Here is a 22,587-nt window from a genome sequence, read left to right as displayed (position 1 = left end):
AGGAAGAGAGTAAATGGAGAAAGAAAATTTTAGACCAATTGCCCTCATAAATAAATAAATAAATAAATTATATATATAATCAAAAAGACTACAGCAACTTATCACAAGAATAATAAACATTGATCAGGTAGGATTTATTCCAGCAATGCAAGGATGGTTTAATATTAGGAAAATCATCAGTATAATTGATCATATCAACAAAATACTAGTGGAAAACACATGCTTATCTCAATAGATGCAGAAAAGGCTTTTGACAAAGTACAATATCCATTCCTATTAATAGCACTAGAAAGTACAGGAATAAATGGAGCCTTCCTTAAACTAATAAGTAGCATCTATTTGAAGTCATCAGCAAGTAATATATGTAATGGGGCTAAGCTATAAGCATTTCCAATAAGATCAGAAGTAAAACTAGGTTGTCTATGAGTACCCCTCTTATTCAATCTGGTCCAAGATATGTTAGCAGTAGCAAATAGAGAAGAAGAAGAAATCCAAGGAATCAAATAAGCCAAAGAAGAGACCAAGTTATCACTCTTTGCAGATGATGATATATTAGAGAATCCTAGAGAATCAAGTAAAAAACTACTTCAGACAATAAATAAATTTGGCAAAGTTGCAGGATATAAAATAAACCCACATAAATCCTCGGCATTCCTATATTCTTCCAATGAAATTGAACAATAAGTGATAGAAAGAGAAATCCTATTTAAAGTTACTGTAGACATTATAAAATATTTGGCAATCTACCTACGAAAACAAACCCAGGACCTATATGAACACAACTACAAAACACTTTTCACACAAATTAAGTCAGATCTAAGTAACTGGAAAAAACATCAATTGCTCATGGCTGAGTCAAGCTAATATAATAAATTGGTAGGAGCAATATACCTGATGATGAAAAACAAATGCTTCTATGATGCTCTAGTACTCTTCAGAGTAGAACCACAGATTTAAGCCAGCAATGGGCACACATGACAGCTGATCATATCAAACAAGAAAAATGTTCATAGACAGGGCAAGGAGCATAGTGTTCTCTTCATTTCATACTGGTGCTGAGTAGACCAAAAACAAAAAGAGAGAGAGAGAAAGAAGAAACAAAACATATACTGTGTCTGGAATCTCTGCCTGGGAACATTGCTGGCAACTTTACATATGCGTCTAGGACTCTTAAGAACCAGACTCTAGAGAATATCTTCTGAGCTTTACTCCAAGGACAACAAAATAAGGCACTAAAGAGAACTTGTCTCTTGTGTAAACTTCTCAAAAGGACATTTTTTTAAATCCACACTGGAGATTCCAATTAAATGTTTATTTTCCATTCATCATATATATTTATCATATATATATGATTAAAATTTTATTTTTATCAGTTCTATTTTCGGGAATGAAAAAATCTTTGTGATCCCATTGGGAGCTTTCTTGGCAAAGATACTGTAATGGTTTGCCATTTCCTTCTCTAGTTCATTTTATTGATAGAGCGAGTGAGGCAAACATCATTAAATGACTTACCCAGTGTCAGACAACTAGGAAGTGTCTGAGGTCAGCTTTGAACTACTGAAGATTAGTCTTCCTGATTCCAATTCTTGAACTCTATTCATTGAGCAATCTATCTGCCCTCAGAAGGAATAACAATTAAATGCATGCAATAGGAGGCAATTACTATTTAAATAACCATAAAACTCAATTTAGTACCTAAAATGACAACACAAAGCAAGATACTTAAGTATTACACCAAATCAATATTACAATATTACATCTAGTCAATAGTCCACCATGACCAAAAAGGCACAATAGCTCAGGTATGATAAGTTTATGTAGTAGTGGATTACTAATTGTTCCAAAGTGGTCATAGAACACCACTCGAAAATGACAACCTCAGTCACTACAGAAGTTTCTGAGTAGTTCTGTCTTTCATAAGTGATTTTTTTAAACAATTAATGGGGTGTCATTTCCAATCAACCTCTGCTCCCAAATTAATTTTCACTGGACAAGTGGCTGAGGAAAAATAATAATACAGGGGAGTTTAATAGTTTCAAGCTGAAGCTTATTAACATGATCACTCCAGATTCCCCATCTCAGTGATCATATAGATGTTCAGCAATTTGAAGAAGAAGGGAACTTTCAATTTCACCTAGTTGGAGGATTTTACATGGTTGAATGCCAGTGGTAAATCAGTGAAATGAAAAAAGAGTTTTTATTAAATAATTCATATGTTTTAGTCATTTTTGCAGATTTTGAGTATATAAAAGACACCACTGAGATCCTTCCTTTCCTTCCTTCCTTCCTTTCTTTCTTCCTTCCTTCCTTCCTTCCTTCCTTCCTTCCTTCCTTCCTTCCTTCCTTCCTTCCTTCCTTCCTTCCTTCCTTCCTTCCTTCCTTCTTTCCTTCATTTTGTTTTGTTTTATTTTCTTTCTTTTCTTTCTTTCTTACATGGCACAGTGCCTAGTTTCCTGAACCTAGAGTCAGGAATAACTGAGTTCTAATCTAGTCTTAGTTGTATGATCCTGTGTGCCACTTAGCCTTTATCTGCCTCAAATCCTTCATCTATAAAATGGGGATAATACCATATCTCCCATGGTTATTGTGAGGACAAAATGAGACACTACTTCTAAAGCACTTTGCAGACCATAAGGTGCTGTATAAATGCTATGTATCATCATGGGGAAAATATTCTCAATAAGAAATATGAGATTTAAGAAATAAGTAAAAATAAGACATATCAGAAAAAGGTACTGTTAGAAAAATCACTAACAGCTGGGGGAGTGGGAAAGGGCTCTGACTGAAGGTAAGAATTCAGTTTAATTTTTGCAGAAAAGAGGGATACATTGAATGGAAATAAGGGAACAGAAAATTCCATGAGGGGACAGTGTGCATCTTATATAAAGGCAAGAAGATGGAGTTTAGTGTTCGAATAACAGTAAAAAGTCCAGTATAGTTGGATTCTAAAATGAGTGCAGGGCATTAATGTATAAAAAGTGGAGGGGGATCGATTATGAAAAGAGATTATGATACCAAACAGGTATTTAGAATTGATCCTGGCAGTAATAGAGAACCACTGCAGCTCACTAAGCCTGAAAGGTGGGAAGGTGAAGGGGAGGTGTGACATGATTATACCTAGACTTTGTTTAAAATAAAAAAACAAACAAATAAGCAAACAAAAAAAGAAAGAGGTACGTATACTTTACTAGATCAAGGGAGGAAGGAAGTCTAGTTAGAAGACCAATGAAGTAGTCCTGTCAAGAGGTGATGAAAATGGTGCCTATGGGATTAGAGAGAAAGGGATATATAGGAGAGATGTTAACAATGGCAGAAACCAAAAGATTTCAGAACACTGACTAGGTGGGATAAATGAAAATGTTATGTTGAGGATGACAATGAAATTCTGAGCCTGGGTCACTGGGAGGATGGTGGAGTCTTTCACAATTATAGGGAAATTCAGAAATGGAGACGGAAGGTTTGGAGAAGATAACGAAATCTCTTTTGGCTACACTGACTTGAATCACCTGTAGCAATCCAATTTGAGATTCTTAAAAGTCTGTGGTGCATGATTGTTGCTCAGCAGATACCAAGGCTGGCAGTGGAGATGTAGAAATCAGTTGCATGGAGATGATGGTTGCATCCATGGAACCTGATGAAGTATTTCTGCCAGCAGTCACCATGGTTCCTACTGAAGGGAATAAGAGAAGTGATCTTGAGAAGCAGTACATTAAGGAATATGAAGGACATGGAATTGAAAAGGAAGATAAATGTCAACAACATGAATTGTTTTAAAACAGAGCAGGAAAGGCAGAAACAGGCATGCCCTGGAAATTACAAGGAAAGGTTTCTCCTTTCCCAAGTTTGCTAATGTGTTGAAGGGCTTAAGAAATAGCTTTATGACTTAGGTTCATTGTTTGGTGACAGGTGACTGCTCTGGGAAAATTGTCGAGTAACTTAAGACAGTTAAGTATTAATCATTTAATAAACAAACATGTGCTAGTGATTTTTATGTGCTATGTATTGTGCTTGACTCTGGGGAGATAATAGATGTAGATATATCTATCTATCTATTATAAATATATGCCTGTTTAGATAGATCTATATATAGAAGCTATAGACATCTCTATCTGTCTACACAGATATATGTATATGTGTGTGCTTAGACCTGTATTCAAAGAGCTGATAAAATATGAATGAATGAAGCAACATATTAAAGTATTTACTATTTTCTAGGAAAGTTCTAAGTGCTGGATATACAAATTCCAGAAATGTAGGCAGTCCTTGTCCTCAAAGGGTTTGTATGCTAATAGGGGAAAAAAATCACTGTGACTGATTAAATAGCTGAGAGGAAAAGTTTTTCGGGCCTGGAAATCAAAGGGAATGGTGATTATAAACTTCCTGTCCTTCTCCAGAAAGGCTTAGGCTAATGTTTTTGCTTCTCTACTTTTTTCCCACAAAAATTATCAAACATAAAATGTGATTACCCTGGAGGTAGGAAATTTTCATAATTTCCACTTTCTCAATTGGAAACTGTGTTTGATATCCTCTGTTCATATTGACCTTCCTATTCAACTAAGGGCATTCAAAGGGCAACCCTTGTATTGTGAAAACCCTTTGTTGTTAAAACAAAGTCACTGGCATTTAATGAGTAGGGCACTGACACGGTTTTACCAGTTTCTTAGGAAAATCACTTTGTCATCTGGATAATGTTGTGGAGAAAAAAAAATAAAAACCTCTTCTCTCCCAAGTCCTCATGCAAATGCTATCAGTTTCTTCTTGTAATCATGTTCCCTCTATACCAGATGATCTTAAGATCTACACTTTCCCCTAAACTATTCTATTCTCTATATAATCTATCACATTTTCAAGAATTTCTTCTTCTTTCTTTCATATGAATTTTAAGTTTCTTATAATTTTTCTTTTAGTTTTTTTGTGGGGGTTGGGGATTTACTTTATTTATTTTTAGATATATTTATTTTTTTAGTGTTCAGTATTCATTTCCACAGGATTTTGAACTATAAACTTTCTCCCAGTCTCTCCCCTACTCCCACCACAAAAAACCTAGACTACTGAAAACTCCTTTCCCCAATCTGTTCTCTCTTATATCCTCCCCCTAATTTTCTAGTAGTACAGATGGATTTCTATACCCAGTGACTATATATCTTATTTCCCAGTTGCATATAAAAAAAACATTTATTTTATTTTATTTTTTTAACCTTTTATTTTTCCTTTTGGGAGGGTGGAATGAAGGGCAATTGGAGTTAAGTGACTTACCCAAGGACACTAGGCTAATAAGTGTTAAGTATCTGAGGATGGATTTGACTTCAGATCCTCCTGACTCCAGGAGTGGAGCTCTATTCACTGCCCCACTAGCCAACCCTCAAAACAATTTTTTTAAAACATTTCTTTTTAAAACTTTGATTTCCAAATTCTTTCTTTTCTTCACTCCTCACCTGCCTACACTAGGAATATAAACAATTCAATATATGTTGCACATGTATAGTCATGTAAAACATTTCCATAATAGTTATATTGTCAAAGACTAAATGTATTTCTGTCCATCCTATCGTACCTCCCACTTATTCTATTTCCTCCTTTAACCTTGTCCCTTTTCAAATATTTTTGCTTCTAACTACTATTTTCCACAATCTACTCTCCCTTCTATCACCCCCACCACTTTTAATCCCCTCCCCCCTACTTTCCTGTAGGATAAGATACTCAACTGACTGTGTATGTTATTCCCTCCTTAAGCCAAAATCAATGGGAGGAAGGTTGACTCATTCCCTTCCATCTTCCTGTTCTTCCCCTCCACTGTAAGAGTTTTCTCTTGCGTCTTTTATATGAGATAATTTACCCTATTCTATTGTTTCCTTTCTTCTTCTACCAATATATTCCTCTCATAACTCTTAATTTAATTTTTAAATATCATCCCTTTACATTCAACTCATCCTGTGCCCTCTGTCTATGTATACATGTACACACATTTAACACATATATAAATTTATATGTACATATACCCTCCTTAAATATATATATAATTTCCATTCAACTATCCTCACACTGAGAAAAGTCTGATGAGTTACAATTTTTTTTCCCATGTAGGAATGTAAATAGTTCAACAGTAATAAATTGCTTATGATTTCTTTTTCCTATTCACCTTCTCATGCTTCTCTTGCTTCTTGTATTTGAAAATCAAATTTTCCATTCAGCTCTATTTTTTTTTTCATCAAGAATGCTTAGAAGTCCTAAACTTCATTGAATGACCATATTTACCCCTGAAGCATAACACTCAGTTTTGCTGGGTAGGTGATTATTGGTTTTAATCCTAGCTCCTTTGACCTCTGGAATATCATATTCCAAGCCCTTTGATCCCTTAATGTAGAAGCTCCTAGATCCTGTGTTATCCAGATTGTATTTCAACAATACTCAAATTGTTTCTTCCTGACAGCTTTTACTATTTTCCCATTGACTTGGAAACTCTGGAATTTGGCTTTAATATTCCTAGGAGTTTTCTTTTTGGAAACTTTTTCAAGAAGAAATTGATGAATTCTTTTCATTTCTGTTTTGCCCTCTGGTTCCAGAATATCAGGGCAATTTTCCTTGAGAATTTCTTGAAGAATGATTTCTAGTCTCTTTTTTTGGTCATGGATTTCAGGCAGTCCAACAGTTTTTAAATTGCCCCTCCTGGATCTATTTTTCCAGTCAGTGCTTTTTCCAGTGAGATATTTCACATCGCCTTCTACTTTTTCAATTGTTTGTATCTGTTTTATAGGAATCTTGATTTCTCATAATTTCATTAGCTTCCATTTGCTCCAATCTAATTTTAGAGGAATTATTCTCTTCAGTGTGTTTTTGAAATTCCTTTGCCATCTGGGCAATTCAGCTTTTTAAGGCATTCTTCTCCTCATTGGCTTTTTGGGCCTCTTTGCCATTTGAGTTAGTCTATTTTTTTTATTTGTTATTTTCTTCAGTATTTTTCTGATTCTTGTTTAGCAGGCTGCTGATTCCTTTTCATGATTTTCTTGCATTACTCTCATTTCTGTTCCCAATTTTCCCTCTTCTTCTCTTACATGATTTTCAAAATCCTCTTTGAACTCCTCTAAGGCCTGTAACCACTTCCTATTTTTGGAGCCTTTTGATTCAATAGTTTTGACTTTGTTGTCTTCTTCTTGTTCCTTGTTTTCATCTTCTGTCTCCCTAAAATGATTCTATAACTTATTCTGTTTCCTCTATTTGCTCATCCTATGATTCAGTTACTTAACTTTTGAGCTCTTTCCCATGGTAGAATTCTGTTTCCAGAGTGAAGACAACTCTGGCCCAAATTTCTGGGGTTTTTCACAGCTGTTGTCAGAGCAATGAGGAAGGTGCTTTCTCTACAGCAATCAGAAGCTCTGGCACACTATCTTTCCTCACGTCAGGACCACCACCCATGGCTGTGACCCAGATGCAAGGAGGTCAAAGAAAATGCAATTGTCCTCTGAATGGTCACTTGATCCCCCTATAATTCTACTCACCAGAAGGTCTGGAGGCAGTCACATGACAGCAGCTACAGCAGCCCTCCCCCCCCCCCCATTGCTACCTCTGTTTCCCAAGGGTCATGGGTTGAACCACCCTTCTCTCACCCAGTTCCAAAGAGTTTCACACTGACCTTTTACTTTCTCTTTGGCATTTATGGGTAGAGAAATCTGGAATGGGCCATAGCTGCCAGTGATTCTTTCTCATGAAATCTGCTCTGGGCTGTCTGGGCTTCCAGTCTGGGCCAGCTCATGCAGGACTGTCCGCAGTTCCCAGCTTGGTGTGATGAACCATTCCTGTTGACCTTCCAGGTTGCTTCCAGAAGGAGATTTGTTTTTCTCTTTCACTTTGTGGCTTCTATAGCTGTAAAATTTATTTAGAGTCATTTTTTTTTGCATTTTTTGGTATTGGTGGTGGTTGGATGACAAGTGAAGCAAGTTTCTGCTTTTTCTCCACCATCTTGACTCCACCTTCATAATTTTTCCCTAATACAAATATAAGTACTTTTGAAACAAGAAAACAAATAAATTTTAAAAGCATAAAGTTTTCATTTTAAAATTTATATCTATTGAGGTAGCACAGCAAGTAAGAGCACCAACCCCAGAGTCGGGATAACCTGGGATTGAATCTGGGCTCTGATACTTAGCACCACACCCAGAAATAACTGGCCATGTAAACTTGAGCAAGTTACTTAACCCCCAATTGCTTTTAAAATTATGTCAATTGAACATTATTTAACTCCTCAAACATTTTAAATTTACTAATACTGTTTAAAAATTTAATCCTGTTTTGCTTACTCGCTAATATTTAGTGCTAGTCATAGAATCCGTATTAAAAAAAACTTACTGAAATTGCGTATTATTTTCAAGATCATCACACAACTCAAAAACAGTGATGTATTGTGCCAAATGCTCAGCTTTTGCATCTATCAACTTTATGTTTTAATTATCTTTGAAAATTGTGTAATGTGGTGCCTCTGGATTTTTTTAAGTTGTGCTCTTAACTATTAAAAAATTTTAACAGATATTTGTCAGTATTAATTTTTTCCTTCTTTTGAGAATCATATAGGCAACTTATATTTTGAGGCCCATATATGTGATAGTAATGGAACATAAAGATTCCCCTGTATTGGCTTGGTTTTTCAAAATGATTGTGTGGGATGGACTTGATGTGAAAAGAGAGTCCTGAACTGGGAGGAGCTGGTGACGGAGATTTGGAGAGACAAGAGAGAGGCAGAAGAACTTTTTGGAAGCAGCACCTCATGGAGGCAGAGAGAGACTGAGAGAATTGCTGGGGGCCACTTTGAATTGCCCTGGACTTTTGAGACCTGCCCCCTGAGCTGCCAAGGACTGAGGAGACATGGCTGTTTTGCTGGTACTTTGTCTGTCTGTTTTGATGTTGTTTTGCCAGATTTGTCCACTGGTGAAAGACAGTCCTTTTGTTGAAGAAGTCCTGGAACCTGGCTTTTGGTTAAGAAGCCCTGAGACTGTCCTGCAGACAGAGAGTGAATACTGTCCACTGGTGAAGGATAGTGCTGTTGTTGCAGGGGTCTGGAGACTGTCCTGCCGACAGAGTGAATACTGTCCACTGGTAAAGGACAGTGATGTTTTTGCAGGGGTCTGGGGACCTTTTTATTGGTTCAGAAGCCCTGAAGAAGGATTTTCTTGTTGTATGTTTACAGAAATCCTGGGAGAGGGTTTTGTTAATGTTTTCAGGGGTTCTAAGACTGTTCTACAGACAGAGGATGAATTAATGAAGGGACTGGCAATGTATCTTGTGGCCTTGCTAAGCCTTCTCTCCCCAGGAACTAAGATTGCTGAGAACTTGCCTACTGTCAAGATGAAGAAAAGACCTCCATTTGGGTATTAAGTGCTGTGTTTAAACTTGATGTGACTCTGGGGTAGATTCAATTGTGATCCAGGGATGGGGAACTTTTGACCTTTTTGTGTTCTATGGTTGAACCAATGAATGTACTTTACTTATGATTAGAAACCAATCTCCATTTGAGAAGAGGGGCTTTGTGGTAGACTAAATGAAGGTACATCCTAGGGGTGGAATAGTATTTAGAACAGGGACTTTGTAATTGATTGAATAATTGGAAGGTCCTGGGGTGGGGTAGTACTTGGAGATTATTTAATCACCCTTAGTAAATGCTGTATTTTGAATGATGTCATGTTTTGATCTTCTCTGTTCTTGGTTTGTCACTGAATAAAACGGAGAGCACCTATGCTGGTATTTTGAACCTTGGGAAGTTGCCTTTCCTTGACATTACATTACAATATATTACTCTGACCAATTTGTGTTATATGCTGTAAGGCCAGTGCAATACCCATAGCTGCTGTATTTCCAGGGTAAATTAAGAAAAAAAAGATATATATATATATATATATATATATATATATGTAAACTTTCTTCATTAAATGCAAAACCAAATATTTATTTGGATTAGAATACAAGGAGGTAATACTTAATATGGTATTGATCTTCATCATTCCAGGGAGTACAGACATCTTAGGCCTTATTATTTGTTAGGTTTCAGTGGAAAAAAAAAAACAAACTTTTCTAAGACTAGTTCCTCCTTCTGCCAACTCAAGCTGCTTCTCCCTCTAAGCACTGTGTCACTCTCACTCATTCCTTTGTCTCTCACACTCTGCACTGTCTCTCTCCCCAACATGCTATTTCAGTTAAAATTTCATTAGGGAAGCTCCTCCCACTTTTAACTCCTTGTGATCCAGTCTCCATGTGAATCAGATCCCACGTGACTCATAGCAGGTCACACAAAACTATTAATGGACAAGGAAGATCTTTCTGTTCCATTAATGTACAGGTGCTTATAGATATTGTATAAAAATGTTTACCAAAAATATTTAAAGTAATTTTATTCCAATAAAAATTGTTTTTTCAAATCAACATACATTTTTGATACTTCAAAATCCCATTTTATATTTAATAAATTTTATATATACCTACACACTCAGATACAAACATATCTTTCATTTTAAAGTTGAATGCCTAGCAATATTCCTTACTTAGAATAATACAAAATCTTATTGTAATTACACTTCAAAAGTAAATTTAGCATTGAATTTTGCATCTCTAATCCATGATACTGGGTCCAAGCAATAGACATGGAAACACACATGTACACAAATCCACATGTGCCTATCAACATATGTGGGGGCTGAAGCAAACTTAAATCACTGAATCTGACTGTTAATTATTCATTGTGAACACTTGTACCTCAAATGATCAAACACTAAAAATAAGGAATTGTTTTTCTTATCAATATCATCATCATTATCATCTCTTGTGTTCTCAGATAAGGTATAAGATAAGCAGTATTGAATTTACTTTCTGCATTTTTTTGTGTCATCTCAGGCTTTTGATTCTTTTATTTATTTTGCATCAAATTGAGAGAACAGAAGATACATTGAAGAAAACAACTATCCAATTTATCAAAGCAATAGATTTATTTTAATTCCAAATTTAAGATTTTTCCTTTCTATATTCTATATTTCTATATATTATATTTCCTTTCTATATATTCTATATTCTATTTCCTTTCTATATATATTGTCCTCAACCTTGCTCTATCTTTTGGAAAAAGTCACAACAGTATGTTTTCGTGTTTTCTCTTGTTGATAAGTTATTTTTAGTGGTCATTGCCACTGTAGTTGCTGCTGTTTTCCCCTTCTGATTTTTTTCTAACTTTACAGGTCTTTTTCACTTATATACTCATGAATGACTTCCAGATGGATGTGGTGGTGAATGCCAGACTATCAGATAAAACAGGCATTAGAAATGAATTTGCTAATTTAATATCATGAAAAGTTCTTATATCATTCCACAAGTAGAGATATCACCCATACAAAAACTTTAATGAGAAATTACTTTTATATCAATTAATTTCCTGAATGTTTCCTTCAAATCTTTGTTTCTGAGACTGAATATTAATGAGTTCAATGTCAGGACCACCACTTCATAAAAAAAATAAAACAAAACAATGCAAAACAATACAAAAACAGTGCTTATTCTGATCATGATCCATGAATTTTTGGAACTGGGCACACAATACAGGCAGAGGATAGTGCCAAAGAAATGGTAACAGCTGTCAAGTGAGAGGCACAGGTGGAGAAGGTTTTATGTCTCCCACTGGTTGAAGGCATCTTCGTGACAGTAACACAAAGAAAGAGGTAGGAGATAAGTCTAATTATGAGTGTGCAAAAGGTAGTAAATTTGAAAAACTAAATAGAATAACCTCATTTAAGTGTTTATCAGAGAAGGAGGCAGAGAGGATGACAGAACATTCACAGAGATTATTATTAATGGTTTTAATCCCACAAAAAGACAAGATCAGTGTAATAGTAATGAAATTTGAATATCCCTTTGTATTGACAAGCTAAGAAGTACATAGCACCTTGTTTCTAAATAAGCCTCAATTAAAGAAACAGAAGGTATGAACCCTTGTTCCTGAAGTAACAGGAAAGGGATGAATAGGCAACCCCTGTTGCTGATGTAACAGGAAGGAGATGAACAAGGAGGAGCTATACCATATCTAAGGCACATCATAAGCTAGACAATCAGAGCTTCTTGGGGGCAAGCATCATAGTTTCAGGGCAGCTGCTGCTTGACTGAAGATTGAACTGAGAATTGAGAGGAACTGAGAAGAGGAATGAGAATTGAGAACTGAGACAGAATTTCTTGGAGCAAGCCACATGGAGGCTGGATAAAGTCATTTTAATTTTGAGAACGCACTTTATGCTGCTGAAGACTTCCAAGGACAAACCTGAGCTGTTCAAATTGTAACTTAATTGCACCTCATGGGTGGAGGACTTTGATTTTTGTACTTTGTGTCCCTTAAGGAGTCAAGCCTCCTTAAGGATGATTGAATGATTGAGTTACCAAATGATTGAATTACTTAATGACTGTACTTTGTTCAAAATTATGTGACCACGTTAGTGATAAGTTGTTCAGTTGTGATATGGTGAATGTTGTATTTGGATTTTCTGGGGTAAGTTGTAACATGGTGAATGCTGTACCATGATTTTCTGTGAATGTTTTGCTCTGATTTCTTAGTGAATGAATAGAGTTTTGTATACTATGTATTCAGAACCTTGAAAGCTGTTCACAGCATCAGTCCTCTGGAAAGCTTTACAATAAGAAGAGAGTAGGTGAAGACCACACAAGAAATTAGGCCCCATGAATATGATATGGTAAACAGAAGGGTATAAAGTTTCTGGAACATGGTGACTGAATATAGGAAGGGATTTCTAATGGCTACATATTGATCATAAGCCATCACTGACAACATGAACATCTCTGTCACCGCACAGATGACAGCAAAAAAAAAATGCATGATGCAGCACATGAATGAGATGTTTCTGTCTTCAACAACTAAATTTCTAATAGTTTGGGTGTAATTATAGTGGAGTAACAAAGGGCAAGTGACTGAAGAAAAAGTACATAGGGGTATGGAGTTTGGACTTGCATCTGATGATAGCAATCATGCCCACATTTCCCACCATAGTCCCCACATAGATGGCCAGAAACACCAGGTAGAGGGGCACTTGGAGATCTTGGTAATCAGAGAATCCTAAGAGGATGAATATGTTGGTAAAACTCTGATATCTGTTAGGACTCACCATGGTTAATTTGGGAGAGAATTTTCAATGTCATACAATCATAAGGCTATCAAAGATAGGAAAAAAAATCTATGGCTATATACTTAAAAACATAACTCAGAACTCCTTAAAAGTAACCATATGATTGGTTACAGTCTTTGCTTTAAGACACTTCATTTTAAGGGAACTAATTCAAATTGAATAGTTCTAAAAGTATTGAAATTGAAATTTCCATCAACTAAATTGATATTTTTGAAATATCAGTCTATTAGCCCTCCCTTCTTTTCTGGGGTTAATCCTTTCCTTATAGCTGCCACATTGATTGGTCTAATGAATGGATCACACTGTGTCACACTTCTCCCCATATTTAACCATTTCTTTTCTTCTCTCCAGCATCAAATACAAACTCCTATGTTTGGCATTTAAGGATTTCTACAGGTTTGACTCTCATCTACTTTTTCAGCATTAATGTTCATTATTTCCCTTCTTGACCTGTGTTGTTCAACTGCAATGTATTTACTGTCATTTCTCACACCTATGTCTTCATCTAATTTCATACCTTTGCATATGTGCTCCATACCCACATCATCTGCAGTATATCCTGTCTTCAGGTTTTTCAGAATCCCTTGTTTGTTTGTTTGTTTTTTTAATTTACCACACACTTCCCTAGTTTTCACCTTTACCAATCTTTAACCTCTATGTCTTCCCAATCATTTAACTTCTATTTATCCTATATATTTTTCCTAAATATGATTCTTAGAAATATTTCCCTTTTCTCACTCAGCACATGGTAAATTACTTGAAGGGGATTGTTGACTTTGTACATAATTGGATAAATAATACTTGAGACTAGCTTTAGAGTGGTTCTGAATTCATGAAATTTTACAATCATTTGACATAGAAGAACCAAGAGAAATATAAGGCCCATAACAAGGACTGGTTACAAAGGATTCATAAGGACAGACTGTTTACTTTTTGTATATTTATAATGTATGTCTAAGATGCTTATTAGAAATTGGTTATCTTATAAGAAAAACTGGGTGTAAACCTGATTAAGATATAAATTCAAAAAATAAAATCATTTAGGAAGAGCTAAAAACAATAATCATTTTATACAAATGAAGTGCAAGAGGATTAATTGATAAAGAGGAATTAGATGGTGGAGGGGAAGACTGGTAGTTCTGGTGACCGACTTTCATCAGAAATGGGTTTAAGAAAGGAAAATACATATATATTTAGAAGTGTATAAGAGTCTTCTATATTCAGAAGAAAGAAAACAATAGGGGCATAGGGATGGGGGAGAGCTCAAGGGAGGGATCTTTAGTGGGGAGACTGAGGGAATAGGTAAAAGGTGGGTATAAAAGGTATTTGGATTTTGGGGAGTGAGAGGATAAGGGAGTGACCCTTGGAAGAGTGTAGGCAAGCAATAGAAGGGCAAGGTAGTAGGTAGAATTAAAGGGAGTACAATATGTATAAGAAAGTATATGTCTATATATGTATGCTTATTGCATGTATATATTTATAGTAACAGAAAAACATATCTAAACTTTATTGTGGCTTCCTGAGTTACACTGGGGGGAGGGAAAAATAAGTAAGTAAAAACGTGCACAACTGAGAAACAAAAAAAGAAAACTCACAAGGAAACAAAGAACAGATGGACAATTATCAACAAAATGAGTATTTTTTTAATCATGTAGACTTTCTTGAAATAAAAATCTATTGTTACATATTTTGAATCCTCTCATATTCTGCTATGTGCACATGTATTTTTTTTTGTCTCAACTAAAAATTAAACAAATAAAAAGATTAAATGGAAGAGAATTTCTGCCATAGAGTTGCTCAAGTTGAAGGAGAGGAGAGTCAAGAATCTTGTTTTCAACAGTACATATTAATCAGTTGACCTACACTTATTAAGCCTTTATTATGTTACAAGAACTATACTCAATAGTTTGTAGGACTAAATTTGACTTTATAAGAATTCCAGCAGTCCATTGACTTGCTTTAGGAGTTGGTGACCTTATTTTCTTCCAACACAGAATATGGCCACTCCTCAAGGAATTTATTTCTGGAACATTTTAAAGAACCACCTGGTCACTCTACTAGATCATGCCTTAGACTTCCCTTCCTTTTTTCTTTGAAATAGTGGAAATGTGAAGAAATAAGGATTCAATCTTGCAGAATCAAGTGTTTTATTTTTATAATAAATTGTCAAAGAAGTTTAATGATAGGATCTGGGTTTGATACTAAATCATGGAATATATTGTAATGACTTTCTTCAGTGATTTTTCTTATTCTGAATGTCTTTTCTTCATTTTCATAAGAATTTTCCTACTATTTTTCAGATGCCTGTAGAAATTGAAAGTGTCACCACCAAAGATGAGAATAACAGAATGGGATTAGGAGAATTTATTGAAAACCATCAGAAATTACATCAGAGAAGATTAGAGAGTAGTTCTAAAATCTACAAATAAGCTCACTGAGAAATTATTTTGAGATCCTTTAATTTCCTTAAGGTTTCCTTCACATCATTGTTCCTTAGACTATATATTAAGGGATTTAGTATAGGAATCACTACTGCATACAAAACCGATCCCACTTTGACTACAAGCCATGAGTTTTTGGAACTGGGAAAAAAATAGAGGAAGAAGATGGTGCCATAGAAGATAGTAACAGCTGTCAAGTGGGAGGCACAAGTGGAGAAAGCTTTATATCTTCCACTGCCTGAATGCATTTTGAGGATTGTGACAGAAATAAAGAGATAGGATGTAAGGATAACAATGAGGGTGGAAAATGCATTTAAATTTACAAGGATAGAAAATATTAACTCACTGAAGCGTATATCAGAGCAGGAAGCAAAGAGGAAGACAGAATATTCACATACAAAGTTATTAATGATTTTGGTTTCACAAAATGACAGAATAAGAATTGAGTAGGTGAGTATAATAGAACCAGTTATTCCACAAGAATATGCCACACTCACTAGCAGGGTACAGCGTTTTGGGGACATGGAAATTGTATAGAGAAGAGGATAACATATAGCAACAAAGCGGTCATAGGCCATCACAGACAACATGAGTACCTCTGTCACAACACAGATGACTCCAATTGAATACTGTGTGATGCAGGCTTTGATAGAGATGCTTCTGTCTTCTACAACTAAGTTTTCTAGTAATTTTGGTGTAACTATAGTGGAGTAGCAGAAATCCACAAAGGATAAGTGACTGAGGAAAAAGTACATGGGAGTGTGGAGTTTGGGATTGATCTTGATGACCACAATCATGCCAACATTACCCACCACAGTGATTGCATAGATGGTGAGGAATAGTAGAAAAAGGGGCACCCGGAGCTCCGGATATTCAGAGAAACCTAAGAGGATGAACACAGCCACACTACTCTGATTCTTGTTAGTGTTCACCATTATTCCTGTTGGAGAGAATTAGAAATGGATCATTTGATGTAAAAGATAAATAAAATTAAAGTTTGGAGTATGAATTAGAAAATTATTATTGTTATGATTATTACACAGATAATGTCATTATTTCAAAGTTAGTACTTCCTCTAAAGTCCCATATATTTGGGTTTAGAGAAAATCATGGACTATGAAAGAAGCCCAAATAAAAGTGAAATAGAGAATGATCAAAGTATATGGATGGCTATATTTCACAGAACCTAATGTAATCTGTACTTCAACAGATATCCATTAGAGAACATAGAGCTCATTCACCACCTTTAAATGAAGGAGAACCCAATTACTCATTAGACAGCCTATTTCATTCCTTTGCTCATCAAAATGGTTCAAAGTTTCATCATCTTCCCTCCACTTTTGGCATTCACAGTGTCATCTTGAATATGTCACTTGAATGTGCCAAAGTGTGATTTGTTTTTGTGCAGTAGTCACTGAACTACCCATTCAATCTAGTAGAGTTCCTTGAAACCCAGCCAAAGAAGTGTCAGCTGTCTTTCACATAACAAGATTTTATAATTTGAAAATACATATAACTCATACCCCCTAAACTATTTTTCCTCTCTTTTCTTCTAAAGACATTTGTCAGAAGACATTTTTACAGTAAAAGACATGTTTTTCTATAATAGTAAAAGTTGGACACATTCTTTGGGAGAGATTCAGTAGCAAGAATCCAGTGAAGGTTTTTTTTTTTTACACAGAAACAATTTCAGTAGTTGTCCTGGTATAGCAAAAGAACTGAAGTAATTTGTCCATTAGCATAAAGATTAACATTTAGCATTAGTATACTATAGGGTTAGGTAAGTGACAGGTTGCAAAGTATGGAGTCAGGAAGACCTGAGTTCAAATATAGCCTCAGAAACTTACTATGTGACCTTGAGGAAATTATTTAATCTCTTTTTTGCCTCAGTTTCCTCATTTTTGAAAGGAGGAAAATAAGAGCACTGACCCCCCAGGGCTGTTGGAGAGACATATGGGATAAGATCTTCAAAGTGCTTACAACTACAGTGGGCACATAGTCATTGCTACGGTAATGTTTGTTAGTATTTGTTTAAATTGCTTCAATTCCAACTGTGTGTCTTAATGACTGAGTAATCTTCAATCAATCCACCTATTTCCTCTGATATTTGTAACAAACCCAACAATAATAATAACTAACATTTATATGGCACTTTCTTTATGCCAGGTACTATGCTAAGTCCTTTACAATTATTATCTAAGTTATCATCGAAATAACCTCGAGAAGTGGTGCTATTATTATCCCATCTTTACATATAGAAAAACTGATGTTAAAAGAAGTTAAATGATTTACCCAGAGGTACACAACCAACATATGTATTGATGTCTGATTTGAAATACAGTCTTCCTGACTCCAGGTTGAGATCTCTATCTACTGCACTATGAACTATGAGGTTGGGCTACAAAATATTTGACTTCCTTTTCCAGGTCTAATATCATATATTCAATGTTTTAATACCATTTCTAAACCTATGTACTAAAATCTTATGGTTTTTCGCACTCTTTGTAAGTTATCTGGAATAAGTACCCAGATAAACAGGGAAATTCCCTAATGGTTGAATATGAGATCTAATCCTCAAAAAAATTCTATATAAATTCTGACTATAATAGACAGAAAGCTATCATACAAAAAGCATGAAATGGGGTGTTTAGGGATCTGATGCATTATCTTTCCTTCCATGGAGTAATTGGCCTATTTCTTTGAAGAACACAATTTGGGGTCAGGTAAGTGACACAGTGAATAAAGCACCAAACCTGGAGTCAGGAGAACCTGATTTCAAATTCAGCCTCAGACACTTGACACACTTACTAGCTGAGTCACCTTGGGCAAGTCACTTAACCCAAATTTCCCTGCCTTCCCCTATCCAAAAAAAAAAAAAGAACACCCCAATGTAGTAATTATATTCTAAGGAGCAAACAATTGAAAAAGATAAAAGAAAAACGATAAACAAACAAATGAATTAACAAAGAGACAGAGGCAGAGGAAAGAGCCAGAAAGAGAAGTCAAAGGTGGTGGAGGCCTAGTTCATTGGGAGTTAAGTTAGACATGAGTGAGGTCTGTGGATTAGGAAATGGGTCAGGGAAGAAGGCATAATAGTTACATTTTCCATTATGTATTTCTTCCTTTCTTTTTTATATAAAAGTATAACAGAAGAACTTTCTCCAATTCCATAAATGTTAATAAACAATGGACATTGTAAGAGAGTTTAAGAGAATGAACTTACAGTAAATTGAATATTCCAGTCTGTTAAATCCAGATGAATGGCTCCCCTCAGGATATTTTCCCCTCGTAACTGCCATTTTTCTACTATTAAGCTGTGGCCAATATTTGGCATTTCATAAATTATATTGAACAGACCTTCTATAAAGGTCAATAAATGTCACTTCTAGCTATCACACCCTTTATGTACTTGGTCGCCTTTAAATGGTTTCCCCAAATTCTCATATATATGAGCAGTCTGTACATTGCTATGTGAAGAAAGATTCCTCAAGAGAGTGTAATAATTGTTTATAACATACACTTAGCAAGTTGTTTGAGGCTTTCAGTAGTGTCTGTCTTTTGCTAACCAATTTGGGACTTTCTTGGCAAAGATACTGGAGGGTTTTACTGTTTCCTGCTCCAGTTCCTTTTACAGAGGAAGAACTGAAGCAAATATGGTGAAGTGACTTTCCCACAGTCACACAGCCAGTATGTGTCTGAGGTCTGATTTGAGCTCCCTCACTCTAGACCAGGGCTTTATCCACTTCACCACCAAGTTGCACCTTCTTCAGGGGTTTTATTTTGTTTTTCCCCAATCAAATTGCCTGACACAGGAGGTTGTTAAATGACTTCTCCAAAGTCATTTAATTTAAATATTCCCTAGTAGGTTCTTCAGAGGAAGAGCTAGAACAAGGATATCCCTTCTTATTCTTTCCCCTGTACTATATTGGTCTTTCCTGGATTTACATTATAAGTATATGTGTATGTGTTCATGTAGGTTTATGGGTGCATATTATATGTTATATTTACATACACACACACACACACACACATATATATATATATATATATACATACATACATATACACACACTCATTTGTAGGATAGTTAAAAAGTAACAAATAAAAAAATATGGATAGCCCAATATGATGCTCAAAAGAAATATTTCTATAAAATATCTATCTTGTCTATCTGTCCATCTATGTATTTATGTGTGTATGTATGTATGTATCTATCTGTCTGTCTGTATGTCTATCTATCTATCTATCTATCTTCTTCTTATCTAGGTTTTCAACTACTTTGTCAATCTCACCCACTTCTTTTCTGTATTTCCAGTGTTTTCAATGCATTTGTAGACTCAGTTGTCCTAGCACATATCTAGAGATTTATCATTTTTTGTCATAGATTTAGGGCCTAAAGCCTGGTAAGCTATCTAGACTAGTACCTCTTTTTTATAAAAAAGGAGAAGTTAAATGAGTTGTCTAAGATCAACTGGTATTAAATAGAAGAAATGTGATTCTGACGCAGTTCTTCTGTGTCCATCTTTCCACTATACTACATCTCATCTTCAAAAGCAAGAAACTGCAAAATGGAAAGAATTATGCAGCAAATTATGGTCTAAACTGAATAGACTATTAGAGTCTTTAGCTTGTCATTCAAGTCCTTCTATAAACGTGCTCTCATGCACTCTGATTTTCTATCCAATTTGTAACACTTAGCACCAGTTTCAACCTAAAGTGTATCTTCCTTATACTATCAATACAATGTATATTTGTGCCACCATACCTCTTCTCTCACCATATTTCTTGCCTCTGTGACCTCTTTCAGCTATTCTAATTTAAAATATACTAAATTTTCCTCAAATAAGGCAAACTTCCCAATTTTCAAATTATGCCTTGACCATTCTCTGTCCATTTTCTACCCTCTCTCCTTAAAGCTGTAAGATTAATTTTATAAGAAACATTTAGCTTCTTTATCTTTTTAGTTCTAGTAATGATCTTTGTGGGCAGATTTCTACTTCCCTGTCTTGAATATAGACCCTCTGGTGTCAAAGAATGTGTTTGATTCAGTTTTGGTCTTTCTATTTGTTGAAACAAGATACACTTGGCAAAAATAAAGATTAAGAAGGAGAAAGAGAAATGTCCTTGAAACCTTCAGGTCACCACAACGACTGAGTAAGTCTGTTCCATTTTTAAGAAGTTTTCATTATTCAGAAGATCTGCCTGATATCAAGCCTAAATTTCATTCTTTGCTATTTCCTCCTTATTAATCCTGGATTTACACTACTCTATTCCAGATAGTCATAATTCTCCCCTTCCCATCCACATCTGGTTTGAGGATTTGTGGCATCTGCTGGTGGGATTGGAGTCTTTGTCTGTAGTAATGCATCGAAAACAATGAAACTATTACTTAATTATCAAAAATTTAAGTTGATTTCTGGATTGTTTTACTTAGGTTTTATAATTGCATATTGCTCTGAATATTTTTGAGAAGAAAGCTCTGAAAACAACATTTCTACAATACTTTCTCAATAATGATAACTAAGGGTCAAAGATTATGATTACTATTTTTTTTTTAGAATTAAATAATATATTTTTGTGCTTTGTCTGGAACTTTGATTCATAGTTACAACGAGTTTCAGACATATAAACCACCTACACTGAAACTACTTCATGCATTGTTTGCAATTTATAACTTCAGATAATTCCTTAGGAATAGAGAGTTAACTCAACAGGTTTTGGGCCATTTTCACTCTGCTAGCATATTTCACAGAAGGAATATGAAACCAGGTTGTCCCTGCTAGCATTATGTAGAACATATTATGATTCTTCTCTACAATCTTTACTAATTTCCAAATGATTTTTGCCAGATACATAATTTGCTTCATCTCCAGCATTATCTTCCAACAGTTTTCCTAAGTGAAGCCACAGTTGTTGCCAAATTCCTCTGCTCATTATTCTCTGAAGATAACATATGCATTTTTTTGTGTTCATGACTGCAAATAGAATTTTCCCCAAAGTGTGATGCCTTCTATTTTGATTCCTACTAAATTATATCTGCCCTTTTATGCATAGTTTTCTCAACATCACTTTTTGCTGAAAATTCTATTCTACACACATACACACACAAACACACACACACACACATACAAAATTTTCATTCTCAATTTCTGTAGCCTTGCTATTAACTGCCAGCAGAACATTAACAATAGCTACATCATATTGGCATTGGTTTTTGTATGTACCTGTCTGAACTTTCCACATGTACTGAAAAGCCCTTATGGGAATATATTCCTAATGTTCATGGATATTAGATTCCATGAACAAAAAATAGTGACTAAAAATGAATGACAATGATGAAGATGATGTGAGATAAGTCCTCCCACTCTTGTGGCAATTCCTTTCTCATTTATCTTTCAGGGAAGCTATAAAAAGAGAATTCTACTTTCCAGTCAATAGACCAAAATAAAATGTGTACAGGAGAAAATTAGAAGACATATGTACTCACCAGGACATAGAGTCTCCTGAATGGTTCATTTTCTTGATATACAGTATAGAAGGCATATCTTCTGACATAGTAATTTCATGATTATAACCCTCCCTGATGCCATCTTATTTATAAAGCTTAAAATTAATCCACTAATGTACATTATTACCAGGAAATCATAGTCTCTTTCATTTACTAGAGAAGGAAGATGAGGTTGTCTCCATTTTACAACAAAGTGCAGAGTCAGAGACATGTCCTCTTACTCTATCTGAAAACCAAGCATGGTACTTGGCTGAAGATCTTACATTTGTCTCCAACTCCTTTGGGTCCCAGGCCCTAGAGACTCTCTACTGTCCCTACATGTGTAGTCTCTAAAGAGGTAATTCAAGAAAAAAATATGCCTCTGCTATGTCATTTATAGAAAATGAGATTTTCTAGAAATTAGTCTTACTGTTGTTAGAATTATTTCCCACCTTAAAAAAACATTAACATAGTTTTTCTATAAAATTAAAAATGTATA

At 35.1% G+C, this 22,587-nt stretch overlaps 1 protein-coding gene and 1 pseudogene across 1 annotated transcript; both read right to left on the bottom strand.

Moving 5' to 3' along the window:
• Window positions 1–7,700: 7,700 nt before the first annotated feature.
• LOC138163662 (olfactory receptor 5D13-like) lies at window positions 7,701–13,696 on the bottom strand (annotated as a pseudogene).
• Window positions 13,697–15,591: 1,895 nt separating this feature from the next.
• On the bottom strand, window positions 15,592–16,788 carry LOC138163525 (olfactory receptor 1165-like). The gene has a single exon (XM_069090979.1). It carries the CDS (start codon window positions 16,534–16,536, stop codon window positions 15,592–15,594), a length of 945 nt encoding a protein of 314 aa, XP_068947080.1. The 5' UTR covers window positions 16,537–16,788.
• Window positions 16,789–22,587: the final 5,799 nt, after the last annotated feature.

This window comes from Petaurus breviceps, unplaced genomic scaffold, assembly GCF_028583685.1.
Source record: "Petaurus breviceps papuanus isolate PSGF00001 unplaced genomic scaffold, PetGlider_PUasm1.0 188, whole genome shotgun sequence".
In the NCBI taxonomy this organism is placed as follows: domain Eukaryota; kingdom Metazoa; phylum Chordata; class Mammalia; order Diprotodontia; family Petauridae; genus Petaurus; species Petaurus breviceps.
Note: the sequence above shows the minus strand (reverse complement) of the source record. Positions and strands in the feature narration are given on the sequence as shown.